This window comes from Microtus oregoni, unplaced genomic scaffold (genome assembly GCF_018167655.1).
Source record: "Microtus oregoni isolate MIOR12 unplaced genomic scaffold, Mior012 000044F_ref0000062, whole genome shotgun sequence".
In the NCBI taxonomy this organism is placed as follows: Eukaryota; Metazoa; Chordata; class Mammalia; order Rodentia; family Cricetidae; genus Microtus; species Microtus oregoni.
Window position 1 is genome coordinate 13,117,668 of NW_024543218.1, and position 16,932 is coordinate 13,134,599.

The 16,932-nt window shown below is 35.0% G+C and overlaps 1 protein-coding gene across 1 annotated transcript in view; it reads left to right on the forward strand.

Annotated features, from left to right (window-relative positions):
• LOC121434769 (semaphorin-3A) overlaps positions 1-16,932 on the forward strand; it is a 307,219-nt gene that overhangs the window by 153,292 nt on the left and 136,995 nt on the right. The window contains exons 4-5 of the mRNA XM_041633730.1: positions 4,620-4,777; positions 10,111-10,173. Coding sequence (XP_041489664.1) covers positions 4,620-4,777; positions 10,111-10,173 — 221 coding nt within the window. The remainder of the gene's footprint in view (positions 1-4,619; positions 4,778-10,110; positions 10,174-16,932) is intronic.

The window sequence follows — 16,932 nt, forward strand, 5'->3', positions numbered from 1 at the left end:
ATTTGTAAAAGGCTTGCTTGTTGTAAGAAAAGGACAAGGTTTAAGTCATGGGAAAGTCCGAGAGCCTAAAATCGTCAATGAATGCAAGCAATTCATTTTGAGTCCAGCAACTTGTGGGGTCCTGGTACTCTTCCTGCTATAAAGATTGGAGGGATGAAGGGAAAGAAGAGGACGGGGAGGGAGAGAGGGTTAGAACTGCAAAGGAACAAAAGCAAAACTAATCTTGTTTAGATGAGAGCAGGCAGCAAACAGAGCTTCTGAATCTGACTAGAAGCGGCTGGGTTCAGGTTGGTCTTGAATATTGGACAAATATGAAGTTCACCCCTTTTTCAGAATTTGACCTGGTCATTGAAATGTAACCATGTGTGTAAGTCTGTGTTTATACTAAACATAACCGGAAATTCGCGGAGGCTATACAGTTGTATTACAGAGAGGTGAATCATCTTGTCAAAGTTTAAGATAAATTCCTCATCTTGTAGGACACATGTTAAAAACTTGAAAGGTGGTTTATAAAGTTATTTTTCAGTATCTTAACTAATAGCTGACAGTGATCATGTTTTATGATTTTTCTCTCTTTTTTTTTCTCTTCTCCAAATGAATCTATAAGACAATCTGTGATAGATAGGGAAGAGGAAAGCAATTTGGGATGCTTATAAACAGAAAAGTAGGTGGCGTGAACAGCCTGGTCTCCTTCTGCAATGGGAATCTGATGTGTATTTCAATGACAGATCAAGTATAGTCCCTTACTTTGCTCTGTTTAAGTTTGAATAGAACTCTGTAGAATCTACATGTTTTAAATTTTAAAATGCTATTTTTAAAAACTTAAAGGAAAATGTAATTTGTCCATAACTGATTAATCCATGCTGCTTAACATGACATAAATTGTTTCCCTGCCAAACCATCTACAAGTTTATTCCTGTCGTCTGCATTGTCCTGAGTCACAATGTTGATTGCACTACACACTTGGTGTAGATTCCATGGACTTAAGCTCAGTATGTTCTCCATTATGGTATTTAACAAGCATCTCCCATTACTGGGGGTTGATTTCAGCTCCAACACCAGTTTATGTCACTGATTTGCATAACAGAAATGAAGAAGGAACAGCCTGGATATTGCAGGGGAAAATTCAGAGTTGAAAACATTTGCCATCAATTGCACTTGAGATTTGTTGGCAGCTAAGAGAATCAAAATCATAAATGTAAACAAAGAAAATAGAATCTTGAGTAGTAGATTTGGGTGGGAGGAAGGTATTTGATTTGAATTCAGGATGTGGTAGAGAAAGCTCATGTTGATGGCTGCCTTAGGGCCATGAAAAGACTGTCTCCTTGTTTGCACACCCTTGCCAAAGACCTTTAGTAGAGCAACGTTCGGGTGATGCACTAAAGACAAAGTAAGTACATTCGAGAACAATGGAAAAGAACTTCTACCCAGGAATATACTTTTATAATTAACTGTACTCACAAGCACATTTTTAAATGTGTAGTTTGTTTCCAGGGTGATTTCACATATACGCTACCAGAACATTTAACTGTCTATATGTAGAAATGCACAGTTATTGCCAAGCTTATATTCAGTCAGTAGCATAGTTCTGTTGGAATCATCCTTCAATTGTTTAAAAATACATATAAAAAGTTTTAAATTATGTGTAAAAATCATTCTTATTATTTAGAATTGATGATATAGATGATCACAAAAATATTTCATTGTTCTTAAAATTAAGAATATACCAAGGCCACATATTTAATAGTATATAGACATATATGTTAAGGATTAGTATACAACATGACATGCCTTTATTAATTATTCCTTCCCTATATAAAACAACAGTTTTTGATGTTAGCACCTGACATAATTTGATGAATGTTGTATCCCCAAAATCTTTTGTGTTCAAGACTTAGTCCAAGAAGAGATGAAGCCACACATTGAGAAGTGATTAGATTATGGGGGCTTGGAACTAACCAGTGCTGTGATTTATTGATGGATTCATAATATGATAGCATTATATATTACATGGAAAATAAGGGTCAGGGCCTGGCTGTAGGAGATCTATCACTAAGGGAATGCCTTTGAAGGACATGTCTGGTCACTCCCCGTTTCTAATGCTCCTGGCTTCTGGGCTGCCATGAAGTGATAGTTTTCCACTGCTGTGCTCTTCATCCATAATGTCTCCTTCTTGCCACAGTCCTGAAAGCAATGAAACAAATACAGCATGAATTGCATGCAACCTGCAAAATTGTTGGTCCAAATATACTCTTCTTTATCGTGTTTTGATTGGGCCTCTGTTGCAGTGACGAAGTATCTAATACAGAATTAGTGAGACAGATGAAAATGTGGAATTTTCAGTATATCCCATATGAACTCTAATTCCTTATGTCTCCAAGAGCAGCCATACTTTTATTTAATTTTTACTTGTACATATAGAAAATCCTTCATTGAGTGCTTACTATGTAAACTTCTGTTTGATCCACATCTTCATAATAACTCTTGAGAGACATTGTTCATCCCATCTTACACAATACTGAGGCCCAAGGTGTAAGGGACCTTGACCCTTTTAATTCAAAGGTACTATATTGATGGTCCTTCTCTTATAAACGGGCAACTCCAAAAAACATAGCAATGATTTTTCCTCAGCTTCTTATACTTGATACTTACAGTTCTCCTATATATTTCCATTATGTTTGTAATTAAGTTCCATTTCTTAGTTGACCTTTCCTTCCCTTAAAGTTTCTTAAATGGATTTAATACAAGCCAATGTTTTAAATTTGCTTGGATGCCTATAATTTGGACTCCCTGGCAATAGGATTTGTTTTAGGTTTTAAAATTAGAAAGAACAGTGAGGTAGATTGTAAAAATAGATGTTTTTTTAAAGGTATCAAGTAGTTGTAGTAGTCACAGACAATGGCATCAAATGGCCAAAGAATGCATGATGGTAGATCATGTGATCACATAATCCAGAAGACAAAGAAAGGTGTAATAGGGTCCCATAAGTGGAAATGGTTATGTTTATATATTTATAAACAGTTATGTTCAGTATAAGTTTATATACTACATATGTAATACATAAATACTGACCTATATTCCTCTGATGAACTCATATTTGTTATTAGAATGTATAGACATAGATAAAGCATGAAAATTTCTAACAAGCTTTTTTTCCCCTGTGAGTTGGGAGTTAAGGAAGAGGCAAGATTCTCTCATAGGAAGAGACAATGTTTAGTGGATTCACATAGAAACTTTTTATAACTTGTGTTAAATATGTACTGGAAGAACATGGAAAACTAATTCGGGGCAGAATTTGGACTACTGCAGTGTTTTTATCCCATAGAGATGCTGTAAAAGAGAGAAAATGCAATAAGAGATTGTATAAAAATAAATGCTTATAATAAATGATTTAATATCTCTATGCTTTAGCCACTAAATATTACAAAGTTTTTATATAGTATAGAAAAATAAATGCTCAAAAGAAATTAAAATGCCCCAGTAAAACAATCTAAACCATCTAGGAGGTTAAATGATACTTGCCCTACAGTCCCTCTATCTTGTTGACCTTGTAGTATTCTTTTCACTAATGGCTTAGAACCAATAAAACCACTTGAACCATCATTCCATTCAAAAGGCATAAATACAATGTTGATCATGCTACTGTGTAGATGGCCAGGCTGAGCCAGGACTGTCCCTGAGACCCTGAGACAAGGAGAAAAAATTTAGTTCCTTGCCTAAAACCAGAAACATGTTTATCAAGGGGAGTAATGATCTGTGAGCAAGACCTCACAGAAGGTATGGTTTCCTAGATCCTGAGAACTCAACCGCTCCTTCCTTGAAGGGCTTTGGTGTCAGTCACAAATCCTTCAACACTCAATTTGTGACTCACTTAAGACATACTGTGCTGCCTTTGTGTACCATTTCTTGATTAGCTTTCTGATGACTGAATAGCACTACATGATAACTTATGCTTATTATGTATGCTTTTCCTAGAAAGTGTCTATGCAATGCTTGTACTCCTTAATAAAGTTGACAGAAATAAGACATAGCTTGTTCATGATCCCCTGGCCTTAAACTTTCCTCTTTTTCTTTCTTCCTCTCCTCCTCCTCCTCCTCCTCCTCCTCCTCCTCCTCCTCCTCCTCCTTCTCCTCCTCTTCTTCTCCTTCTCCTTCTCCCCTCCTCCTCCTCCTCCTCCTGCTCTTCTTCTTCTTCTTCTTCTTCTTCTTCTTCTTCTTCTTCTTTTTCTTCTTCTTCTTCTTCTTTGTCTCCTGGTTCTTCCTCTCAGGAATATATGGCCGAAGAAGGACCTCCAGGTTCTGTTACTAGGCCGTGACAACATATGAATATATCTCACTAGACCGTTTTCTATCACAAGTAATTTCATTCTTTTATTGTTTTTGTTTAGGCATGTGCCATCTTGGAATAAAATCAATGTACTGATTACTATTACACTAATGTGAGGGTGTGTGTGTGTGTGTGTGTGTGTGTGTGTGTATTGGCTCCTTTGTATTTCTTAATACCATGATTAGTAAGGACTGACTGCCATTGAAGTAGAACATCAGATTACCATGCACCAATAGTGTCCGCTTCGAAGGACTCACATTAATACCCATTGTCTTGCTTTGTTTCCTTTCAGAAATGATGGACTCCAACAATGTGATCACTTTCAATGGCTTGGCCAACAGCTCCAGTTATCACACTTTTCTTTTGGACGAGGAGCGGAGTAGGCTGTATGTTGGAGCGAAGGATCATATATTTTCATTCAACTTGGTGAATATTAAAGATTTTCAAAAGGTATTTTATTCTAATATATATATATATATATATATATATATATATATATATATATATTCCAATTATTTTTGAGCACTGAAATTTTTATGACATTCTCCAGTAGCATCAGGACAACTTACAGAACTAAATTTTAAAAGGATTTTTTCCCAGACATATATGAAATGAATGATAACAACATGCAAATAGGTGTAGTAAGCCATAATATCAACAAGAAAGAAATCATAGTACTTTGAATGGCCACTATTAAAAACAAACTTTAGTTTATTCTTCCATCATTGTTTATTTCTCCAGCCAAAAAAAGTACCATCATCTTTGTTGCATCATGTAACATGTATCCGTATGTTAAGGGGAGGAGGAGTCATGACTAATTGCATGGCTCTTAATGCCTCAATATGGACAATTGTTCTTCTAAAATGAGATTTGCAACCCCTCATCTAAAAATCATATTTCAAGGCATTGGCATCAGATTTCTGCAAGCTTGGTTATTTAGACATAAGGAGGATGCTATTTTTAGCTATATTCTTTTTAAATTTCTGGCTCATTTCAATAATAACCTATATCGATTTTAGAACAAACACAGATTGACGAAGTAAACAGAATTGTTCTGCTGTGTTTGCATGCTATGCCATAGTCAACCAAATTTCCTTAGCTTTCCAGCCTTAATCCCGTGAGATACAAAGCCTTTCTATTGCAACTTCTTGAATTCACAGAGATCCACCTTTTCTGCCTCCAAAGTGCTGGAATTAAAGGCGTGTGCCACCACTGCCTGGCCTTAATATGACTTTAAATCTGTCATTTTCATGTTTTTATTACCTAATCACAAAAGTTTATAGACAAATATATACATATTAAGCATAAATTTATTTTATAAATGTTGTATATTCATACAAAATTACAGTTCAAATATAATATAATTTACAGTAAAACTGTGATGCTAAAACATAACCAGAGTACTTCTATTTCTGATTTTTGAAACAGAGTGTCTTTTAAACATCCTCAGGTAATAGCAATGAAATGATGAAATGTTTTTTCAAAGATTTCTAAAATGGTCACAAAATGAGGAGAATTTTGGTGCAGATATTCTATCCAAAGGCATCATTCTTAATGAGAGAATTATAGGCCTAGAACATCTGGAATTTCAGCTTTTTAAATTATCAGGATAGCTTTTGTCATTTTGTAAACTTCATTTTCAGATATTGAAACAGATAGGTATTAGATGATAAATATTAGATTAGCTAGATAGATGATAGATTAGATAGGTAGATAGATAAAGACAGACTGATGATAAATGATAGATAGAAAATATGTGATTTTTCTGATTATGTAAATTATGTGTATAACATTTTTCTTTAGATATATGTCATAAATTTTACTAATGAAATAAATTGTCTAAAATTTAAAAGAACCAATTCATCAAATCAAATCCCTACAATTTTATAAGTGAGACAAATCCAAGAGACATATATTCATATAGCATGGGTCCAAGTTATCACAGGCCCTAAACTTTTCAGCACACACATAACAGTATCTTCTATTGGTTAGACTGTTACTAACAATAATTGATTCAATGAATAAATAAAAAATTAAAGATCCTGAATATTGTCATATTATTATTGTTACAGATTTTGCCCTTGAATTTCAAATTCATATTATAAAATGGAATATCTTCTTCAAAGATTAAGACATCTCATTAATAAAACAATAATTGTTAATTATATCACCTTATTTAAAGGAGTGGACTCAATTTTAGCTGACTATTTTTGCCATGTTTAAATGATCACTAAAACATACCAATTATAATTAATAATGTGATGAACTCTTTAGGACATTCTATGATATTTATGCATTTAGGACATGCTGTGGTATGTCCTAAATAGTTCATGACCTTGCAGCAGTAAAATTAAATGTGTTAACTTAAAGGTGACCACTGAGCCAACCACTATTTGGAGAAAAAATGCATTATTTGGTTTTGAGGAATCAGAGAAGGAATACTTTTCTGAAAATTATGAATATAATCCATTTAATCTAAATGATTAATATGAACATGAATAAGGATATATTAATGATATAGAGTCCTTGCCTCGTATGCACAGGTCTCTGCATTTCATTCTCAGAATCATTGAATAAATAAATAATAAAAAATAGATTTGGAGATAATGAAGATGAAATAATAACTCAGTAAACATGCACAAATTTAACTGTTTCTTAAAACATTAATTACTCAGTCCCCATCTAATAAACATGAATTATACAATCCCCATCTAACAAACAAATATGAATTATACAATCCTCATCTAAAAAAAAAGAAAAAAGTATAGAATCATTGTAAAGAACAAATATATGGATGGTAAATATCTCATCAAAAAAAATGTTTGATGGGCAACCATGATGACCAGTGTTCCGTCACCCGTGCCCACGTAAAGAATCAGGGTCAAAGAGCACTCCTGTATCTCTAGTTTTTACGAGACCAAGACAAGAGGATTCTAGTAACTTGCTTAGTTAGTCTAGGCAAATCTATGAGTTCATGATCCATAGACCCACCCTAAAAATAAGATGGAGAGCAATTAAGAAACATTCGCAATCTTGACTTCTAGTGTCTATACATCAGCATACACACCTTCACATGAACACACCTTAAATAACAGAGGAGAAAACTAAGACATGGGAAGCAAGCTAGTTTGGAAGAAAAGAAAAAATGAAATGTAATATAAATACAAAAATTATTTTATTAGTATGGAACAGAAAGAAAAAACACAAAATAAGCTTTAAAATACCTTAGCATATATGTAAATAGTTTAAAAACACCTTATATCTATAGTATATATTTATACATAAATATAAATAAAATCTATAATTTTTGCACAATTTAGTTAGAAGTTCATTGTGACAGTCTATAAATCTTAGTTTACTGTAGGATAGAGTAACATTATATTTTTTTCTCATCCACTGTGAACTTCAAATTTAAAAGAAAATCTTCCTGACCTCAGCCACCAACCTGAAAGCAGCTGGGTCATAGGACTGCACTGCCACCTCTAGAATGTCAAGATTCAGAGTGATGTTCTGGCTGATAAAGATGATAAACGTACTATTTTTAAATGTTTGCACTATGTGACTGCATTATGTGGAATGCACTTGATGTCAATTATAATTTAGATACAAAGATACCTAGGGACAGAAATTCCCCTAAAAGAGAATACTTACATTAAGAATTTGTTGATAAAAAATTATGGCACCGCCACTATCCTCTTAAACATCATTTTTGTGCCACGAACTTAGAATGTATTTCTCATGGTGCCACGTTATTTCAGTGACTCCTGCACCCTTGTTTACAACTCTGCCGCATTTGGTGTTCCAGTTCCCGGGGTGAAAATCTCAAACTTTGCCGGAGCTTGTGACCATTCGCAGTGAATTATCTTGAGACTTCAGATGAGTGGTGATCAATCATCCTGAGGCTGAAAGCTTTCCCGCACGCATAAATAATACACTGCCACTGACCCGGGATTTTTATTTAATGCATGACATTCCCCCCTGGCGTGAACAAATATTACTTGAAGAGAAAACGGAGGGAAGAGGAATAAATTCTTCTGCCCAGTACAGATAAGACCCAGCGAAATTGTTCTTGGAATTTGTAAATTTTTATGCAAAAGTTTGGATGAGAGTATTGGTATTGCTATTATAGAGAAGATATATTCTACTGCATAAGAACGACCAGTCATACTTATTGTGACCAGATTAGCAAAAAGAAGAATTAAAACACACACAAGAACACTTAACTAGGTTAGGTTTTGAGTAACTTTTGTTATTTGGTTTTAGCAAGACACTGTCTTCCCACATAGTCATGGTTTTCTTGGCTTATTATGCACCTGTAGCTTTGTCTGACCTGACTCACTCTGTATATGTAGCCTAATCAAGACCTAAACTCACTTTTTTTTCCCGTTTATTTATTTATTAAAGATTTCTGTCTCTTCCCCGCCACCTCCTCCCATTCCCCCCCCTCCCCCAGTCAAGTTCCCCTCCCTTGTCAGCCCATAGAGCTATCAGGGTTCCCTGCCCATTGGGGAGTCCAAGGACCACGCATCTCCATCCAGGTCTAGTAAGGTGAGCACCCAAACTGCTTAGGCTCCCACAAAGCCAGTACATGCAGTAGGATCAAAACCCAGCGCCATTGTTCTTGAGTTCTCAGTAGCAGCATTGTTTGTAATAGCCAGAACCTGGAAACAACCTAGATGCCCTTCAATAGAAGAATGGATGAAGGAAGTATGGAATGTATACATATTAGAGTACTACTCAGCAGTAAAAAACAAGGACTTCTTGAATTTTGCATACAAATGGATGGAAATAGAAAACACTAATCTCACTTTTATGTGTAGGCTTTGTATATTTACTGAATACACACACACACACACATATATATACGCACTCACATACACAGTGCTACCTGTGTATAGTGATATATAGTGATATATATACAGGTAGCACTGAGAGGCCTGATTCACTATGTAAATGAAACTCTGGCTGGCTGGCCTGGTTTGCTATGGATATGTAAGCCTGGCTTATTCTACTCCCTATGTATATGTAGACTAGCCTGGCCTTGAACTCAAGATATATGAAACCCAGGCAAGACTTTTTGGTTCAACATCCCAAGGACTAGGATTATAACTAAGGAACACTATGCCCAGTCAAAGAAGCTGTTTTTTAGAGCTACAGTTTTTCTTTGTTTCCACTTATATATTCTCAAAACATAGGTTGTTATTCTTAAATATTCTTTATTTTCAAGTGGAGAAAGACAGAGAGAGAGAGAGAGAGAGAGAGAGAGAGAGAGAGAGAGAAAGAAAAATTACATTGTAAGCTGTGTTTTCCAAGCATTTCAAGTCTCACCATAGCATGCCATTCTGGAATTTGTTTCAGAGAGATAGTTTCAGATTTTCCTAGCATTAAATTTTGAAAACCACTACTTCATGATAATATTAAGAAATTTGGAAGAGCATGGGGAAGTTCTCTGCCAATTTTCACCAAGATCCCCATATTTTCCAGTCGGACATTTCTTTCCCACCCAGGGCAGCAGCTCTTTCCACACTACAATCTTCCTTCTATCGATCACATTAATTGATTTCCAACTCTAATTTCATACAGAGCCAAAAATAGTGGATCGATGAAGAATGCATGACTTCAGTACACAGAAATTCCTCAGCTATTGTTCAAAGAAAGAAAGAAATGTTGAGCTATTCCTCCATATAGTATTTATTTCCCTTTTGTCCCAAACAAATACAAAAAAGATTATAAAATACGACAAATTTACTTGGCCTAAAAAAATGATTCTTCTCTGTCCTTAGATCGTGTGGCCAGTGTCTTATACCAGAAGAGATGAATGCAAATGGGCTGGCAAAGATATACAGGTAAGCATTAATCTGCTAAATTACTGGGATAATTTCTTAAGTAATACATGATTATATGATCTCTTCTTCTTTTGAAGATCAGCCTTTACTTTGTACTTAACTTCTGCATGAATAAATGATATTGTTCTAGTATGTAAACATACATAATTTTATACAAAGAAAATAAGATTTAAAAAATATAATTTGAGTAGCGATTTACATAAAAGGAGATTAGCTACCAAAATATGATATTGCATCATACAAATTTATAGTAATTATCAAATGATTTGTGCAGGTAGGGTTGAATGTGTCAGTTGATAGCAATGATACTTGTTCCTCTTGAGTGAGGGCTTTTTTCCTTTGTCAGCATTATAAAATTACCATTTTTTCATTTTGCACATTACATTCTGTTTTTCTTTCATTTTTTTATGTTACTTTTTGTTTCTTGTCTTTCACTCCTTCCTTTTATTTTCCAAATAAATATTTAAAAATGACTATGCAGCTTACAGTATCCTAGATACTATGGAATCAAACATTATTATGTAATGCTAGAAGAGTTTTACCCTTTACCATTAGGTAAGTTTCCTTTACCTAAGGCTATTTCTTCTTTAGGTAAACTGTTAATAAATTTAAGTTGACAATATGTTAGAAGTATAGCTTGAAATCTGAACAAACCATAAAAAGAGTTAAAATGCATCAATAAAAAGATTACCATAAGTTCATTATAAATTATATGTTCTATTTTGTGCTTTATCAATGTTTCAGAATAACTTAAACACAAGGAACTATCTAAAGGTCTTATTTATTTTAAATACCAGCATGTAGAAAGAATTCATGCTGCATGTTTCGTAAGACACGCATCTGTCGGTAAGCAGTTATTACAAATGACAATCTGCTTGTCAGCCCTTCCTAAAATATAGAGGAAGGATTTGCATTCACTGGTAAATCAGTGAATTCCTTGTCCCCTGCTGGAGGAAGATGGATTGAGGAACAAAAGGCACAGAAATCACCATCCTTGATGTATCTGTTTATTAACAGACACTGGAAGTCTGTCGTTGCAAATTACCTGCCAAATACAGGCAATATACGGAAAAATTAATTGTGAAACTATTTAGAGGTGCCAAGGCCTACTCAGTTGGATTTGTAGATGGGAGGAGAAATCAGAATTCAGTCAGAATACATGGACAAGTAGAGATTTACAGTCAGGAAGTAGGATGAGCATTGGAGTGGGTTGCTGTGATAAAACTCCTAGATTAAAGGGAATTCTCATGAATGAGTTTACAGTATTCTTTCTGAGGACAAACCAGAGTGATAAGCACACAGGGTTATGGGGTAGTGAAGCAGAGGAGATATTAGGGACCAAGGATGTTTCACTAAACTTTCTAATGGGATTTTTGTTAAAACTAAACAATATGGAGATGCACAAAGAAATCTTGAGAAATCAGAGAAACCTGGATTGAGTTAGATCAGAAGTCAGAGTCTGCTAATTATAAACTACAATATCCTATTTATTAGACCAGCAAATAAATTCGGAGTACTCATTCAAAACCAATTCATTCAATTTTTTAACATTTTAAGTTTTTTGTAAGAAATTAAATTTTAATATGACTTTTCTGACCTGAGAAAATGAATTGGTTGCTAAGGTGTCTACGACGCAAACAAGGGGCAACAGAGATTGGATCCTGGTGGCTCAAAGCAAAAGCCAAAGTGGCAGAGTACTCCCAGGCTCCTGGCTTGCGGTGGTAAAGAAAGACATACTTAAAGCTCATTGGACATCTGGCTTCTGAGATCAGGTTCAGTGTGAGACCCAATGTCAAATAACGAAGGTAGAGACCAATGAGACCCTGCTGTGGACCACGGTCCTTCCTTTGTACAAGTACCAGCATGTGAGCACATCTCCATTCACAGGTGCTCCTGTGCACAATAACAAACACTCTCAATGCACACCAACACGTGAGTATATCCCCATACACAGGTGCTCCTGTGCACAATAACAAACACTCTCAACGCACACCAACCATGATCAAATCTCCATACACAGGTGCTCCTGTGCACAATAACAAACACTCTCAATACACATCAACATGTGAGCATATCTCCACACACAGGTGTGCAAGTGCACAATAACAAACACTTTCAATACACACCAACAGCACAAGAATGACAAGAAGCGTGGGGATAGCCTTGATATCGATAGAAAGATCTGATGTGGAATTCTTCCACAAAGCAGAGCTGACCACCACTAGTGCTGTGGCCAGCGTCCCTCTCCTCTGGACACATGGAGACATTAACTCCAGGAACAAACAGTTTGCAGTGAAAAGAGCACAGGTAGACTTACTATGAAAATGAGACATTATTTATTAGTAAATTAATGCTGAATATGGAACAAAAATGGTATCTTGTTATTATTGCTATATTTAATGGAGTTCTATACAGTGAGTGAAAACTTTGATTAGTCTTCTTTTATGGTCTGGACAACAGTAGCGGTCTATGGTTATCAAATTGTTTTTGTCAGAACAGTGAAGCTAATAATATTTGTCTGACAAGTTGCCTAAATTATATACTAAATGCAATTACAAAGTATTGAGTAGATTCAGCTACATGAATGAATCAGTATATTTGATTCTCATGGTGGAAGAATATTCTATTGAACTTTTATAAGATTTCCAAAGTAATTCATCTCAACATGTCCCGGGCCTCGTTCTCTATCTCTCTCCTCTCTCCCTTCCTCTCTTTTTCCTCCCTCCCTCCTGACATCTGAAATTTGACTTCTTGCTCACATGCAATTATTTCAGCTACTACAAAAATCAAAAATCGCACATTCTTGCAGTGTCCTGATGCATAATATAATCTTAAATTCAGAAGTGCATCTGTAGGAGACCAACCTCAGACTTTCAAAGTTCATTACAAATGTTTGCGGATCTTATAGAGTGAAAAAACAATGAATAGTTGGACTTTGCCATTTCTAGGCACACTGAGGTCCACCCATTCTCTATAGTTAACAAGTTCAAAGTAGGGACTTTGGTCTAACTGACACTAGGAAGATCAGTGAATCGCAGCAGCATACTGAGTATGCACCTTCATATTTTTATATGCTTTAGTAAGGCAATTTCTTAATTCTCCCCAGTTATTTTTACTTAATAAAATAAAAACATGATAATTTTATTTCAATGAGATGTTTTTATTGTAGTTCTGCTCAACATTAAAATAAGTTCCATACTATTCTGATTAATGCACCTGGCTGTTTAATACTGACTTTCCTTGTCTGGATATTAAAAGTATGTTTATGCAAAAAGACTATATTTCAATTGATTTTATTTGTTGTTCAACCTCATTTAGGCACTATCACAATGTATATATTGCTTTTAAAGTTGAATTTACATATCCGTTCCCCAATCTTTTTCTTTACATATGATTTTGAGATAAAGAATAGATGACTTGCTAAGATTTGCAACGTTCTTGTCTGGATAAACATAAGCAAAGACCATTATTATTTTAAGAACTAATATAAATAACTAATCTGAACGAAAGATTGAGAGGAAAGAGTATATTTCATTCAACACCTGATTTGTGCAGGAACCATTGGGCAGTTTCGTGGAAATTCTGTACTGTATCTTGAGGAATAGCAGTCAGTGGGGATTTGCGGACAGTAATTCTTTTCAAAGTCCTCTTGCTGTACTGAAAACCACAAGGGTGAAGCCTGTGGGTGTGGAGCCATCAGGACCTCGAGATAGAATGGGAATCACAATAAAAATTGACCTTCACATTTACAAAAATAGTAAACTGTAATTTCCTTGTGTGTGCTCTGTGGTTTCTAAAATGTGGGCCACCCTTTCCCCTCTGGTTGCTGCCACAAGTCCCTTGGAAATACAACATCTTGAAACAAGCCATCTTGGAAAAGTAGTGTCTTCTCAGTCCTCAATTCAGTGTGGAATGCCGGAGGAAAAGTCAAACAAAAAAGTTGGTAATATTATACACCTTGAGAATATAGCATTCTAAAAGTAGTCAAAAGAATGCTTGATTTCTGTCTGAAATTGTATCATCATGCATAAGTAACCACACGCTATTACACTGAGCTGGCATAGCTTCTGCCTCTGGATATAGCCTCAGATGGAAATGTAGCCATATCCCTACTCTCCTGTGCCTTTGGGAAGATTCAACCCCTTTACTCTGCTACAATTCACAACATACATATATTAACAGCAACTATTGCACAGAGTGAAGGCTTTGGTAAAGAAGCAACCAGTCTTCTCTCTGTCTCTCCTCTCTCTCTCTCTCTCTCTCTCTCTCTCTCTCTCTCTCTCTCTAACACACACACACAAACACATACACACTCACATAGTTGGATAAGTTGTCATTCATGTCTTAGTAAATGACATTTCTTACAACATTAATCTGAGCTTAAGGTTCTTCTTTTACAAAAGCGAATAGAGCTGATAAAATATGTCGTTCTGTTATTACACCTCTTTCCTTGAAGTGCCAGGCCTAAACTAGAACATCTCTGCAATATTTCTAGTAGAGGTATAACACAATCATAACCTTTACTATAACTATTATTGGAGAGATGATAAAATATCTAATATATTTGGCATTAGAACAATAAACTAATGAGAAAAATAAAATATGATCTGTGCCTCTTGACTTCTGCATTCTACTCTCATTTTCTTGTATTGCCAAGGTGTTAAATGTAATGTGTTATTCACAGTATGTTTCTCTGGGTGGCTTAACTTTCTTGACCATACTTTGCAAATGCAAAATGAATTTGTGCTAAGCTGGTGAAAGAATCTGTTTTGAATCAATCGCTCTCTGAATCCTCTTTGTTTATCCTACTAACCCATCTCTCTTTGCACTGTTTCAATAAAACCAAATGGCAACCGTATGACTGCTAGAAATATTTTGAACATCATTGGAAATCAAAATTTCAACCATCTGAGTGGGAACCAAAAGGAGCAGATTCTCAGAATTCTTTCCCAGATACGATTCAGAGAGTAGCACCATGCACCTGGACCACGGGCTGCAGATTTTGGGAGCTTCTTTTCCCTTTCTTAACTGTAATGAGCGTTTGCAGCTATAGTGCAGAATAGCAATGTCAAAGTGACTCAGCTGGTAGGACCTAAAAAGCATTAATTTTTGACAAATCACACAGTTGAAGTCTTACTTGTAACATACATATACATACCAAAATGCCCACTTTTGCTTAATATTTTGAAGTTTGGAGGCTTGCTAAAATTTTGCCAGTGGGATACAGCGTTTTTTTTTTATTTTGAAGACTGCAAAAATTATAAGGGCTGATTAAATATCAAAACATCTGTGTATATTTGTCTCACATTTTCATCTGAGTGATAGCCTTGATTGCCTATGTCACAGGTTGTTTTCAACTGTGATTTTGGAGTAAAGAGCCTTGGAAAATTAAATCCTCCCACAGAAGCCAGTGATTGGTTTCAAACAGCCTTGAGAGATAAGAGTAGCTTCCTTCTCCAGTTAGGCACTAGAAGCCTTAGTGACTAGACAAGAAGTGTACCCGTAGGCGAGAGCTGCTCCTTCATTTCCCGGCTGCCCAGACCCGAAATAACCACAGAGAAACTGTTTTAATCGCAACACTGTTTGCCAATACAATAGCTTAAATGTATTTCTGGGTAGCATCTTATCCAACTCGGCCATCTTAAAACATTAAGATTAATTTAACTTGTCTTCTATAAGACCATCCACTCTAGGCAGATATTACCTGGCCCTCTGCTCAGGGCCACAATAGAATTGTACAAAAGATGTTGATATTATTACTATTGTGTTCTATGATTAATAAGGGCATTATCTATGGCTCAGGAACCATATATATTTTGCAGCCATATTGATTATAGTTTTTGTTAACAATGAAGATGATCTTACAATTGATATTCTGTTTCTCACATGCCTTATAATATATACAAATGAATTTCAAATTCCATCCATGGATACATTGACCATCACATTGTAGATTTAACCTTGACTTTAAAGATAATAAGCTATGTCTTAAGATAAATAGGCTAGAGTCAACTTTAGACTCCTTTTAAATCTAATTTGATTCAAAAATTAAAATAAAATTAATCACCGTCACATCTGCAAAATGTCATAAAAGTTTCCTAAAGTTCTGTTTGCCTCATTTAATGTTAGTGTTGACATACTACTTTTAATGAGAGGTTGGGGAAAAATGTGATGCAAACATTATTCTATTTTAAAAATATAGCTATTAGTACCACAGGATATTAATTTTATCTTTAGTATGTTAAGAGGTCAATACTGAGGAAACTTCTCAGTAATAGTCAAGTAAGAGCTGAATATATTAAGTATATTTTATTTTACCATATACTGCAAGATATTAAATATAAATTATATTTATATATGTTCATATTTATATATGTCATTATGAGGTGCTAAAATAATTGTCTTCTAGCAACATGTTGTGATAATTTCAAAATTATTATAATTTTTATTCTATACATCAGTATACACTTAAGAACCATCATATACATAAATTATTATCAATTAATGATTATGTGTGTGGGAAGTAAATAGGTCAACTCTATTATCAGCTTTTAGGCAGGCATTTTGAAATGAGTTATTCTGTGGTAATAAGATAACCAACACCTAGAATTTCTTCAGAGAACAGACAAATAACTGGTATATAGGAAGGAATTTACTAAAGATTCCAAACTTGATACAATGGTAGGATGTGGTAAAGAATCTACGGATGGGTAGCTACTGTTTCTGACTCATAAACAGCACCTGAAGGAGCTGGAGGAT